Source organism: Haemorhous mexicanus, chromosome 5 (assembly GCF_027477595.1).
Source record: "Haemorhous mexicanus isolate bHaeMex1 chromosome 5, bHaeMex1.pri, whole genome shotgun sequence".
Taxonomy (NCBI): domain Eukaryota; kingdom Metazoa; phylum Chordata; class Aves; order Passeriformes; family Fringillidae; genus Haemorhous; species Haemorhous mexicanus.
This window is the reverse complement of record NC_082345.1, coordinates 63,312,123-63,327,247: the sequence shown is the minus strand read 5'-3', so window position 1 is coordinate 63,327,247 and position 15,125 is coordinate 63,312,123. Positions and strand designations below refer to the sequence as shown.

Genomic DNA, 15,125 nt, shown 5'->3' with positions numbered 1-15,125 from the left:
ACCTCCTGTGGTCAGAATGGATTAAGCTGTGCAATTTAATGTACCTTCCTCTGAAGCAAGAGGACAGTGAAATGCAGTCATTTTCAGGTTAAATCAATAGGACAGAAGCAGTGGCTGATGACATCCTCTCTTGTAATTTTAGAACTCAATAAGTGATAAAAATAGGGAAATATATGAGAATATATTTGCTTATATTCCAAAAACAAAATTCAAGAAAATCTACATACACAATCAACTCCAAGAGAAACAAAACTTTTACAATCATCTCCCTTCTGAATATTCACTACTTAATGATTCCACCTTTCAACAATGTATAAAATAATTATTCAAACATTTCAATATTTTTGTACACAACTGTTCCAGTCTCCCAAATCTTAGTACCACCTAATGGAGGTATAAAGCAAAGGCACTCTCCAAATTCAGATACGCTTCAATTTTGAATTTTGTCTTGAATAATTTTGCAATATTATCTATGAGATAGAAAGGATTTTTTTTAAACATTCAACCAGACAACAAGAAATCTCACTGCGTTCAACCAGACAACAAGAAATCTCACTGCAATATAAACTTTGGTCATGAAGGTGTAAATGCTAATTTGAGAACAGGTTAGAAACATATTCCTCCAAAGTCACCATGCCCACTGGGGTAGCTAATGTCTGCTATGAACTTCTCAATTATTTCAGATAAATTTTAGCAACAACACTTTCCATTTATCCAAAAATAGAACAAGCACAACATTTGTGGAATTTCAGAGTAATAGGAAAGCAAAGGAAGGTGGTTTAACAGAATCAGCAGGAACTTTCATTTTTCTATCATTTCGCTCAATTTAAAAAATTAAAAATTAATCTACTTACTGACATATAACATGTTGTACTGACAGTACAAGAATATGCTCTGTATTTCTTGCATACTGTAAAATAAAAATGGCTCCACTTATCTTTGTTCTTCTTCATAATAAGGCCTCTTAGGGAACAGTGGAGAACAACACACATTTTAAACCAGACCTTTTTCTGTAGAAATTCACCCACCTGCTCACTTTTTAAATGAAGAGTATTCTATTAGTCCTAAATAATAGTGTTAAAACAGATGCAAAATGTTCCTATGAGCAGGCCCTGCAACAGCAAGGAAAGCTGGAACACAATACAGCTGATCTGGCAAAAATGAGTAATTTTTATTCTGTCAATAGTTGTCAAATGCGGAATGAAAAACTTCTTATTTTTTAATATTAATAAAATCTGAGCTTGTAGAAGCAATTAAGAGTGCTTTCCATTTGAAAAAAAAACTGTTGACAGCATTCACAGAATTGAATCACAGAACTATAGAATCATAGAATCAAATTCCTCTTTATCAAATTGCTACATCAAGGGAACCTAACATAATGCAGTAACAGAGTTAGAACTATAATCAGGATGTGGATATTTAGTGTCCAGAAAGGCTGTGACATATATAGGCCATAATACAAATCAAGTAAGTAGATAACAAAATCAGGCATCGTTCCAATCTTGCAATTGAAATTTTACCATAGCTGTCAATTTACAAATAAAGGGCAGTTTAAACATTAAATTATCATCTGAAAATGAAAGTCATAAAGCATGCTTCCAACACAACAGGAACAAAGAAATTTTGCAGGTAAATTGCCTCATACTCTTCCAGTTCACATAAAGAATATTCGATATTCACTATTCTATTCATGTAAGACAGACAAGGAAGCATGAAAAAGAAAACAAAAAAGAATCTCTCCAGATTCCCACATTCCAAGAAAGGGCACTTTTTTCCTCTCTTAATTACAATAAACTACATTCCTCTGGCTCCCTCCAGCTGGAATTATGTTATATACATCAGTGGTTTGTGTGTTTCTCATAGACCCATATCATATTGCCACTTAACACACTACACAATTTACTGAGTATGCACACTATTGCATTGATTTTAACTTCAGATGAAAAGTTCTTACTCTTTGGACAACAATTTGTAATGCTATTAATGTTTACAACAGATTGAAAAATTTTAGGTTTGTTAACCTTCATTCCAAATTCTTACATTTATAACTAAATTAGATCTATGAATTTGTGATACTCTTAAGAAAATTCAAATGGTTTTCTTAGATCCAGCATAAAAGAGAAAAGAAATGTCTAATAAATTAAATACGGACTATGTGTAAGATACCTGATGTGTCTCCATATACTCATAAACACCCTTCCTAGAAATCTCTGATTACAAATGCACTATAGCCAGAAGTAAATCCTAACTATACAACTATCTGAAAACACTTCCCAAATATTAAGAGTAACATTAAAACCAAACCTGGGATGACCTACTTTTAGTGCATTAGAGTGAAAATGTAAACAAAACTGAAGTTACTGATTAGTTACCTGTTTGGTAATTTTCAGCTATTATATACTATGAGAAGTCATCCTAGATGTTTTTCCAAATATTCAGAGATGTACTCCCAGAAATAAAATATTCAAAAGTATGCAAGATAAAGGGCTTTCTTCCATTTTACCTCAGATAACATCATAGCACAAAACTATAAGTAGATCTAATCAATCCTCTTTATGAAAAGCTATTTCACAAGAAAGCAAAAGCAAGATAAAATGTCTAAAGAATGAAAAATGGCCAGGAGAACTGAATTGACTTGAAGAAGCAATTACTGAATGATTTTGGTAGAGGAAAAAACATTGGTTAATTTTGGAATGTAAACCATAACAACAGTATCTGCTTCCTCATTGATTGTGATAGGAACAGCCCTTATCCTCTTCAATGCAAAATCACCTCATTTAAATTAAATTGGTGCTGATAATTCTTGCCCAATGCGTTGTGCATAAATTCATTTGTGTCCTATACTAAGGCACATTTTAATGAAGAGCATTATGTTGCATTTCTGACTATTTTCTGTGGGAAGCCCAAAATGAAATACTACTCTTATACAAACCAGGACTGAATAGACTCTCAGAACCTTTGCAGAATGCGCTTTCAGGAAGCTTTACAAAGTTTCTTTGTATCCCTCAATTCTGCTGTAATTGCCCTTGGTCACAATGAATATTTCCTACTCTGCACAGTGGATCCATATGGAGACACAAATAATACTCCTGGTTGTTCCTGCTGTACCAAGTAAGGAAACTCTAAGACTTCTCTGTTGTAGGATGCAGACTGCACACCCCAGAGTCACACGGTTTTCAGCACTGTGTGAAAGTGCACTTTCATCTTTTCACCATTTTCTACATATTTTACCTTTTAAAACACTTCAGCCACATACTCAGCCATAGACCATCAACTGTGCAAGTTCTGTCCCAGCACAGAATGTAATGCCCACTGGTGACTGCAATATCACCTTCAATCCATTAAATTATTACACAAAATTGTATCTGAAGAAAAACATTTTAAGAACTCGTCCTCCCAAATGCCTCCAGAAATCAACAGTTCTCTAACCTCCATCTTCTTGGTTTAAAAAATGAGGAAATTGACAAATTCAGTAACCTGTTATACTAATACACAATGTGCTAAAAAAAAACAGTATTGTGATAAATTATTAAGAAAAACAGTGAATTTTCTGGAGAAAGATGAACACTGGGAACATCTCAAACGAATACAAACAATTCATGTACATACTGACATGAAGATGCGATAATTAAACCTCCAAACCTTCCATTAACTTCGTCTCAAAACATCCTCACTGGACGTGTGAAAAGTTTGATTAAAAAGAGCACAAACCCAAGAGAAATTTCAACTTTTAAGGGAGCAACTAAAAATTGTCATTTGTAGAAGTGGAAATTTGCTTCTCCCACCCCCCTGTGCTATTCTCTTGTACTAGTTAGTGAGGAAGACCAAAAATGAATGGCACAATTCTATCTCCTGTTACCTAACTACAGCAGATGTTTAGTTTTGTATTGGTTGCAATGATCACACTTGTAAAACAAACGTGCTAACTCTAGGTTTGAAAAAAGGTATGAGACCATTTTAGAGTCTGATATTCAAAGGCAAAAGATTACAACTCAAATCTTCAGTTGAAAATCTATTTAGAAAAACTAAACATTTTCAATAAAACCTACCATTAGGAAGAAAAATGAAATTTTGCTGCTTATTAGCAAAAAAGTTTCACTTTTGAAAAGCTAATAACAAAATTTTCATGTGAATAGAAACTATACAGAAAAACAAGAAGCACTAAGAAATACCACGAAATCAGCAAGTGACAGCTCTTAAAGCAGCTGCTAGTCCTTCTTGAATCTTGACTGTGACTGTTGACCAACTTTAAAGCTAAGGCATGCTGTTTTCTGATAGTACATGGGGAGAATTAATATGCGTTTGGTTCATGTACAGCCTTTGAGTTTACAAATTAAAGAGCACATAAAATTAATGATGAGTCAGTTAAGAAGCCAAATATTTGACATAAACATTTTAAACTTCTGTATAATTTTATTATTATTTCCATGCTGATCATACAAACAAAAAATTTAAGATTGCATTATCTAACAGTAAAATGTATCAATACTGATAAGGATAAGCCAGGTCCTAAATATTTGCTTTGAAAAATATATTTACAGAATAACCAATGACAAAAATCACTGATATGCAGATTGTTCTAAACTATTTAAGAAGGAAAAGCAATTAAATATTATGCCTAGTTTAAACTACTTTCCAAACCTATTTTAAATTCTGTTGCATTTTTTATTACATTGCAGTGGACGCTTCAATATTTTTAATTAAAATTTAATGTAAAAATTGCTTTATAACTAAAAATACTCTTAAATAATTTATAAAATTGTTTTTTTGTATAAACATATTTAATTTCAAGTTCTTGGTCCTAACGCGGTTAAGATTACATACAATTTTTTTATATCTGTATAGCTTAACTCCAGATATTCAGAAAATAAAGAATTAGAACTATTCTTTGATAACACTGCCACCTAGTGCAAACTCTAAATCAGAACAAAGCATCTCACTGAACTTGTTAATTATGTAATTTAGCCTAAGGTGGAACTATAATATGTACAAATTGTGGCTTCAGTACTACTTAACTGTACATTGGAATAATGACATTTGTTCTCTTACCTGGAATGTCTGTTAAATATGTAGCTACACTATTTTTGAAAATACACTCTAAAATACTGTTATATAATACATTCACATCTAGTGTATACCAAAATGCTTTTGATAGCAAAAAATAAGAGAATACAAAGCAAACATCCTAAAACACAAACACGTGTGTTCCTAGAACTTTACATGAATGCAGACAATAAATTGAAATATTACTTGGTTAAATAAGATAGCTAATGAGGAAAGGTGGAAAATATTTCAGTAAGTAAATTACAACTGGAAAGAAGGAAGAAATAGAAAATTTCTAAGGTGGAAATGATATCCAAGAATCAAACTAATAGTAGAAAATCATCTTTACTTATACAGAATTGGTCAACACACACTTGACAAACCCAGAGGTTTGAGAAAACACTGGATTTACTTAACTCCACTCTTTTCTATAGCTATGGTGCCATCTAGTGAAACGGGATACTCACTCTTCTCTGCAAGACTTAACGTTCTGTCCAAATGGAGAACAGTAGGTATGTGTACCACAGCGAACACTGCTCACCTGTAAGTACCTTATTCCCTCTGCTGCTTCTTCACCACTACATTTTTGTAGCAATGTGTGTTACAATGTGACTAATTCTGGCCATGGGACACTGAACATTTATACACCTAACCTGAAATGCAGACAGGCTTAGAGACTTCAGTGAGAAACCCAGGAACTGATCAGTACAGACCACAGTCCAGGATCAGGGAAAAGTTATCTATTACCAGATTTCAGACCATTAGACAGATAAAGTATTGGATTCACAGCTAGTAATACAGATAAATATTACTCGGAACCTTTGATTTAAATCACCTGTTGTAGTTGTTTTTTCATTTAAATTATTCATTATTTATTTAAATATTTCACTAGAATTCTGACTTACAAAAAACATTTAAAACTTGGTGAATTCCAGACACTAAAAAGCAGCTAAAAAAGTAATTACACACTCACCTGGGAAAATATATTTGCAGTTGGAGCAACTCTGTTGTCCACAATACTATATAATATTGCTAACAATCTGTCCAGAGGAAATGGCTTCGGCCCAAGTAGGTGATTGCTGGTCTGCAACAGAAACAACACTTTTTAATCCACTTCTCAATTCCCTGGAGTACTACATGATGTTATTCTTTTGGCCTCTAGGGAGGCACTATGATTCATACAGCCTACTTACATGATACGGAAAACACCGAATACACGTTTATTGATCAAGATATAGAAAGATCTATTAAACATGGCACGTGTCCAAACTGCACAATAAACAGGAACATTTTTGAGCTGTAACAGAGGATCTTATGCCAAATTTCCTGCCAGTAGATTTATAAATTTACTTGTGTTGTCTAATGACCTTGCCCAATTTGAGGAATAAAGAGGAAAGGCTATGCTTTATGACATTCAAAGAATCACAGAGTGGCTTGTGTGGGTAGGGAGCTTAAAGATTTCTTCCAAAGAAGGAGGACAAAACTGGACAGAGTATTCCAGAGGCAAGGCAAACAGTGCTGAGTAACACTCAGTGCGCATATCTCTGACAGGTTCAGCTGGTTAAAGCAAAGAGTTCAGATGGCTGAGCCCAAGGTGAGCTTCTTGGCTGTAAGGCCTGCTGTATAATGAGCTACCAGCCTAGGGACAGCAACTGTGTTATCAAACACAGCAGATTTGCTCAACCTCTCATCTACAGAGCTCTTCTGCATCATGTACACTTCACACCTCAGCTGACACTGATGGCCATTTTAGGCATTATGGATTATTGAATGTAGTAACATCGCATTCACTCGAATTCAAAGTAATATAAAGTCCTGATTGTTCAATGCTAAGCATTTTCAAAATAACCAATTCTGCAAAAAGGAGATGCACAGTTTATAAGGCAGAGCTGGGCAGTATTCCAACTCAGGCAGTATAGTTAAGACTACAGAGATTTATGACTCACACTTCCAAAAGTTCTTACAAGGGAAATACTTCTTTTAAGTTTGCACTTAATTCTCTCTACTTTGACATCCAGCTGCCTTTTTTGTAGAGTACATTAATTTATTCTTACTAGCAGAGCAGCCAAGATTAATTGGATTTTCAAGGGAAAGTTTGTTTCAAAATGCTTCTGGAAAAGAACATCTCAAACATAACACCAGCACCTCTGTGGCATCAGAAAAACACAACCACTCATTTCTTCAGCAAAATCATGTTATTTCCAATACATGTTTTAACTTTTCAAATCCAGGAGGTGTCCCCAAAGCTACCTCTTGGCTAACAAAGCAAGCAGTGTCAAAAATCATGGAAACACATAGCCAAAAATAGATTCACCAGGAAGAGCTCTCACTTGTCACTGGAAAAGCATCGTTCCAGGCCAACCATGCAAAAAAACCAAACAAATTCTGCTTTTATCAGCAACAGGGCAATTAATAGAATGGTAAGTCAGTTTCTTCCCCTCACTCACAGGATTCATTTTTTCTGGTTAAAAAAAAAAAAAACCCACAGCCTCTGGACTGACACAATTATGAATCACAAAACAGATTTTTAGTCTTGCTATACCTAAACTTTTAAGGAAGGATTTATTTCATCTAATGACAGCTTCCTTCCAAGCAGGTATGGAAAGCCAAACCAGTGTCCTCAGTTCCAAATATAGCCAGTAGAAATCTAATCAATACAATTTGTGGTGCAATTCATCTGCCTGAACATAGAACCTGCTTTAGTAAGAGCCAAATCACACCCTTCACTCCAATGACTGCATCGACTGACTCTGCATGGGCTATAAACTGTTTTAGATGCAGGCACCCACTAGAGTGAATCTGATCAGTAATCAGTCTTCAGACAAGCTTCTCTGGGCAAAAGTATACTGACATAAATTGTCACACCAACTGAAGCAAATCAGTCTATTTATAACACTACATCTGTAATTGTTTATATTTCAATTTCCTTCATTATAGAAATCTTTGCATAAAAAAATCTTTAAAGAATATAAAATTATTTTTGAGAGATATGCTGATACTTGGCAACTCCACTTATGTTGTCCTTTAATTAGCTTTACTAAACACACTTTGCTGCACACAAAAATATTGCTATAGGAGAAAATTTTGTGTTACTGTTTTAATAAAATGTCTGTATCTCACAGAAATTTGTAGCATACAAAACAAGTGCACCAAAAATTGTTATTTCTGCAGTTCTGATGTTTCTACAGTAATCAATAACACAAAATGTTATACAAACCCACAAGTACAGTGGAAAGAAAATACTTGCTGCCAAGCTCAGCTTAGAAGTATAAAATACATACCTTCTCATGCTTCTTCATGAAGTTGGTCTTTCTAATTTTCCCATGATGCTGCAAACAAGAGACAAGAGCAAAAGTAATTAAAATAGTCAATAAAGAATGTATACACTACAAATGGTAGTATGTTACTCTAGGTCTACTTCTTTAGTACACTTCCAGTATTTGCCTTGGATGTCACTACCAATCAATCATTCTTACTATAAGCCCTAAAATTACACTTGCCTAGCTTCTTGCTTCATCTTGTCCCAAGTGGTGCAAAGGCAAAACACAACATGCTAATATTTTCTGCTGAAATGCATAAGTTTGTTTTTTCTCAAATTTAATCAGGAACTGATGAGGTAGTAAAAATTGGTTTGGAATACGATTTCATGCTACAATCCTCCTCATATCCTCAATCATCTAATAAAAAAGACAGATGATGACTATCATAATTTTTAAAATGTGTCCATATATAAAATCCACCAAAATTTTCACCTTTTATTGACCCTATTTCAGAATTTGGATGGTACAAAAGTTGGCAGAATGACAACCAGGAATTTAATCAATACAATACAAAGGTAGTTCAAGGTTCTTGAGCTAAATGACGAAAGGAAGGAATAGCAAAGGGTGAAGGGGTAAGGGTGGGTGTTCAAGAAATGCAATGTAATTTAAAGCTGCACATTTTTAAAATTGTCTTTAAAAAGACAATTGAAAGAAAACAGTCAAGTGATCTTGGATCTCAACTAAAAGTGTGAGGGCAAGACAAGGGCAGAAGTACAGTAAATAATGCAACAAATGAATGGGTTAAAAAAAAGAAACAAAAAAATCCAAGAGAGACATGAAGGATGAGGTGTAAGTGATGCAAAATGAGTGAAGAAGTGTAATAATTTTTAAACATTGTTAAGCAGTATTTCTCAAAATACCACCTGATGAGTTTTTCTTTCTTTCACAGCCCTGAGAAGTATACCTTATTAATATACTTCATAAGCATGCTCAATGAATCAGGGGAAAAAAACCTCACATAAAGGAATTATTTTTTCTTTTAAATGTTTAAAATCTTGTAATTAGTATTTGTGGCCCTCAATACTCAGCCATGTCAAAGTTATCTTAGTAAATCTGGCTTTTCTTGACTGACTTCTGCAGAGCTAAATAGTAGACAGGGCTTAGGTTCAATTCACATGATTTGTCTGATTAAAAAAAAAGCTAATCCAGCTAATACATATCAAACACAATTAGAGAGAGCAAAGCAATCATTTCATCATGCCTTTGAAAAAAACAACTGCAGTGCTAACCATGACCTTTCCCAGGGGAAAGTGATCAAGCCTGAGGTTACACAGAATGCTTTGGATGGATCACAACAAACTGCATTCATGCATTTTACAGGTTATGCTGGGATCTCCATATGGTATATATGGTATCCTATTTCTGTTCAAGCACAAACCCCATGAAATGCAGAGCTAATTTTCAATTAGCTTTTAATGCTGTTTTCTATTAGGACTTCCTATATACATATTCCTATTCTTTCTTGTTTTAAAGACTTCCAAGCCAGCTTCATATTGTTCTCTCCATCTACTGCAAAGCTCTTGAATTTTCACATAACTAAAGCAGTTGGGCTCTGTTGGGCTGTTAGCACTCCAGGCTGCCCAAAACTGTGACTTTAGCTGAAGTACAGCCTAGCATCTATAGAGCAGTGCAGATGAGCAACTCAGTGACCATCCTTTTGTTTGCATTCCTTTTGCTCCTTTTAGTCCTTAGTTAAATCACTCCAGAAGATACTTTTCTGTCACCTATTCTGAATCTCATTACAAACCTGATAAAAATCATATTCTATTTCCACTATTCACATGACTCACAAAACCACTCAGCTTGAAACCCTCTCAAAAATGTTGGTTTTGTTGGGCTTTGAGATGCAGCTATTTCTGATTTTTAGACCTGATGAAGGGCTAACTGATACCACATGACATGCAGGAAAAATTATGACTTCTGCTTCAGTTCTTGCTGAGAGCACTGATAGAAATACCTTCCTGAACCCTCCTTCAAAAACCTTAGAAATTCATGTTTATTGTACAAAACTTTAATACAGTTCACGTGCAAGAGTGGAAACTCATGCAGAGATACTACAGAGGAGAAAGGAAGAAACCTAAGCTGAAAAGGTTGTTCAGAGAACACAAGGATGATGTGGCACTTTTTGGTACATACTCTACAGACTTGACTCTTGCATGTTCTCCCATGTCTGTGTAGAAACATTTATTCAGAAAAAAAAAAAACTCTAAAAAAGAAAATGCTCCAGCCAAGTGCAAAGAACAAGGCTAGCCCATAAAGAAAATTTGTCTAACTACACTTACTACAAGTAACCCTTCACTCAGGAAGAGACTAAATACAAGGATGAAACACCTATAGCTTTCAGTAAGATCATACCACAGTTTAAACTGAAAGCGTACTAACATTTCATCACTAGAAACTGCAGTAACTTCTCAAAATGTGTATCTCTGTTTTGTTTTTTTTTTTTTTTTGAAGAGGGAGTAATATTTTGACAAATTTGTCTTGCACTCATTTTCTTTAATTGCTTACACCCATCCATCATGAATGCCATGTATTTATACACAGATGAACATATCAATACATACTGTAATAGTTGGCAAAATGCATAGAAAGCCCAACTGCCTCATCACTTTTCTGATACCTGCCTTCCCACCTACATTTTGTCAAATAACTCAAAATGAAACAATGAGGCAGGCTTGAGGAGCTTGAAGATCCTGGGTCAGGAAGAGACATACAACAACAACCAATGGCAACACAGCCCTTGTCTGCAATATGACCACAACTTAGCTCACAGAAAAAAAAGAAAAAAATAAGGAAAAAACCCATCAACATCTACATGGCAAGAATTAACAGAAAATGATGCTTATCCCAGGAGTTGGTAGTAACAATTAAGACATTCATCCTAAAACATGCATTCCCACCATTTCAACACAACACAACCAGCTAATGTAACTACACTTCCTGCAAAAGTAACTGCTTGCATGTTTTTGTTTCAAAAACTTAGAACTCTATAAAAAAAACTAACAGTGCACTAAGCCATTTTACTGCATTAAAGGCCAAGGTAGTTTTGGTTTGTACCTTACTCTGGAAATTTATGTGTGGTTTATAACTAAGGACACTGTGGTCACTCAACTAAAATATTTTCAGAACAAAACTGTAATAACTTAGAAAAGCAAAGCACAGTGCTCATGCTATACCAACTTTATGCATAATTTGACATGAAGAAGAATTTGGGTTTATTAGACATTTAAGTCTCCCAGTGATCATTACCAATCACAGTATGTGATCTACAGAAAAGCTGCTCATCAAACGAAGCGCACACAGAAACAGAGCTCAATACAAATAGTTGAAGAATTTTAAACCACGAAATTCAGTATGCAGGAAGCCAGTTAACAGCACTAAGAAATGAATTTTGTTACCTTAAGAAAGAATCTCTTATCTGTCCTAACAGGATTGTAGGAGGCAAGGTAAGCAGCTATTAGAAGAAATTTGGAGTAATAAGGAAGTTCCACATGGGTATGTGCAGAAAGTCCTAAAAATAAACAAACAGTTCATGAGTTAATGAAAACTGAACATCCACAAACTTCAAATTAAACTTCCCTGCATTCATTTTCTTTTCCTTCTCTCCTGCTCTAGTGTCATAACTAAATAAGCATGACCTTCTCAGCCCCATTATAACAGATGAGGACTCTGGGAAGGGCCAAGGAGCATGGCACAAAGCTAAACAAAGCTAACATTCTGAAACCTTTTCAGACTCTCAGCAACTGTACTTGAAGCATCAGGGATTCATAAATCTTCCTTAAAAAAAGATATAAATAATTCCAGGCTACTTTAAGGGAATTTTCCTGAGAAACAAGGTAAATGAAGGGATACATTTAAATACTACAGTAATTTTTTTCAAGATTCAACCTTTAGATTCCTTTAGACCACCAAACAACTTGTCCAGGAACAAGGCTGGCATGGTGAAGAAAGCAGCAGTGCTGCACTTCTGATAAATAGCTCATCTGTGATCAATGATTTTTAGCCACTGTTCTATTTCCTATAGAAAATGTTTAAAAAATTTTAAACTTCAACCAGTTGACTCTGCCGCCTTATATACATGTATACTTAATTAAAATTAAACACAGATATTAAAATCCACAAGAACTACAGTCTAGTGAATATCTGCTTTCCCTGTTTTTGAGGAGAACTCAAAGTACTTTTAATTGGTAATTTTTACCCTCCTACAGTCCCCTGCTCTTGTTTTACATGCTTATGCATAAGAACAGGCTCATCAAACCACCCTTCATCAGCTGGCTAACTACAGAAACCATTAAAGGGTCTCTCTTGTGCCCTCTGCTTACAGTTTTTTCTTCAGTTTCTTCTTCTGTGAAGCACCTGTACCCTTATGCTTTAATCCACAAATATCAGCAAATAAAGATTAAAGAATTAAACATGTTTAAAAGTTATGATTCAGGGCCCACAGTATAGGGAAAAGCATCCCAAATGTCTGCTAGTAATGATTTCCTCTCACATAAGCATAAAAGAATAGCAGTTCTAGTTTCACTTATAATTAAGAGACTCTCTTGTACTGCATGCTATTTATAACATGCAACACCAAATAAACTCTTGCAGACAGACAATTTAGTTTGACACAAAAACATCTGTTTTTTCTCCGTTCTTCTGGTCAGCCAATATTGCAGCACACACTGAACTATTTGATGATTTACACCTTTATTAGAGTTAGAATTTTATTTATTAGAACAAGTTCTTAAGCATATTGCTATCAAACGCTGTTTTAACAACGTGAAATTTTTGCCTACTACATACACTTATGAAAATGCATTTCAACCCCTTTATGGGGTTGTCAGGTGCAAAATATTTCATGATCATCTAAGAGAGAGTTTAATAAGGACACTTTGAATCAAACTCCTTTGGTCAAAAATGTTGAAAATTGACCAATCATAAACCAAACACAGGAAACAGCCTGATGATTGCACTTATCTCAAGGAATTGTCATGACAAATAATATAAAAAATGTTCCCTAAATACAAACTGGTCAAAAGACCATGACCAACTGACATCACCAGGAAAATATTTCAGTATTCCTTCCTAAACTGTAAATGAAGGCTGACAAATATATTAAGATTTAACTTTCCAGCCTGTCTAAAGTATAAAACCAACAAAGCTCTACTTGTCCAAGGAAAGCACATAGAGAAAGAACACTGGCACTTCTGACATTTCCCTTTGCAAGAAATCTGGACCAGGACAGGTGTTTTGTTTAGGAATGTGCTAATTTAGTGCAATACACCAGGTATAACATTCTCTTCTCCCCACTTGAGACAATTCTGCCAGTTGGCACACAGAGGTTTGACCATCAGGGTTCAGGCCATTCCTCACCCATTCTGACATAAGAAATACTGATGTAAAGAAGACTGCCTTTATCTGCAAAAGATATTAGGAAAGGTTACTCCCAATACATATGATAGGGGAAAAATATTCCTGTTTTTGAGAACATCTTCTCAAAAAACAATGATTAGCCTGAATTATAAGTGAATACTAACAGGTAGCTTTGTCTGTGTGGTTTTATTCACATGTTCTCAGATGACAAAGACCAAATGGAACCAAAAAGCACATTTCACATTATACACCCCTACACAGTTACTGTGTTTGATACCTTTCAATTGCCCAGGCTCTCCACCATCATGCTGCAAACGCTCCCACTGTGAGCTGAAAGACAGATGATGCAAATACATAAAGATGTAATGTTTGATAGTCTTTTAGAGAAAGCTACCTGCTTGGTATATTCTAATTTTGTGACACTGGCTAGGATACAGTTAATGAGAGGATAATTAAAAATACATGGTCTCACTGTCTCGCACGTAAATTTTAATAATCTCCAGACTATGCATTTGATAAAAAAACCAAAAAATAATGTTAGATTTAGGCATAAAAGATCTACTTGTAAAATACCTATTTCCTCCCATCCAACTACCATGAGTAAGCAAACATCCACAGCGTTCCAAGTTTCAAAAATAATGCAGAATTGCATAAAAAGTAAAAACACTGATAGTTTTGATTTTTTTTAATCTGCCTACTAACTGTTTATGTTTGTGAGAAGAATACTATTAATTACTTCATAATGTAATTTTGAAGTCAACGGAAGTCATCAAGATGGATTATTCTGTCAGTGAAAAATGCCCCCAAGTAGTGTGGTGTTTTTCTAAGCAATAGCAAAAAAAAAAATCACTTTAAAACTTCCCTTAAGGAATGACATTGCTAGCAATTTCATATTTTGGATCATTTTGTATGCCACAAGGGGATTACAAAAAGATAAGTTTGTTGAAGGAACTATTTTGGCTTGTTTTTTAAAGTTCCTCACGAATGGAGTTTATCAGCCATAAGCCATAAAATTTATAAAAACAGTGCAATGGGAGGTCAGGTTATACTTCAATTACAATGAATGACAAAACAACTCATCAGTGAGTTAAGGTTTTATCCAATGTCTATTTTACAGTCAGAATAAAGGTTAATTTTCCTTTCAGTTTGGTAGCACAAAAGCTGATAGCAAAGTTCTATCACTATAAATTACATGGCCAAGAAAAAAACAGAGTAATCACAGCTCTGTGGCCAGAAAAACTGATATAGCAATTTTAATTCCTCAAGCATTTACTGGTACACAGAACTAAATCCTAGAACTGTTAGACAGAAAGCTGGAATTTCTAATAAAAATCAAGTCAAGCTCAAATTTATAACCAAAGGAAACTGTAGAGGGAAATTACTTCTTTGGAAACAATTCACAAG

General features: G+C 34.6%; 1 protein-coding gene across 4 annotated transcripts in view; it reads right to left on the bottom strand.

Moving 5' to 3' along the window:
• ORC5 (origin recognition complex subunit 5) overlaps nt 1–15,125 on the bottom strand; it is a 62,131-nt gene that overhangs the window by 30,497 nt on the left and 16,509 nt on the right. For all 4 annotated transcript variants that reach the window (XM_059847386.1, XM_059847387.1, XM_059847385.1 and 1 more), the window contains 4 exons: nt 13,999–14,051; nt 11,762–11,874; nt 8,325–8,372; nt 6,017–6,127 (listed from right to left, as the gene is read on the bottom strand). In XM_059847386.1, the coding sequence (XP_059703369.1) occupies nt 6,017–6,127; nt 8,325–8,372; nt 11,762–11,874; nt 13,999–14,051 (325 nt within the window). The remainder of the gene's footprint in view (nt 1–6,016; nt 6,128–8,324; nt 8,373–11,761; nt 11,875–13,998; nt 14,052–15,125) is intronic.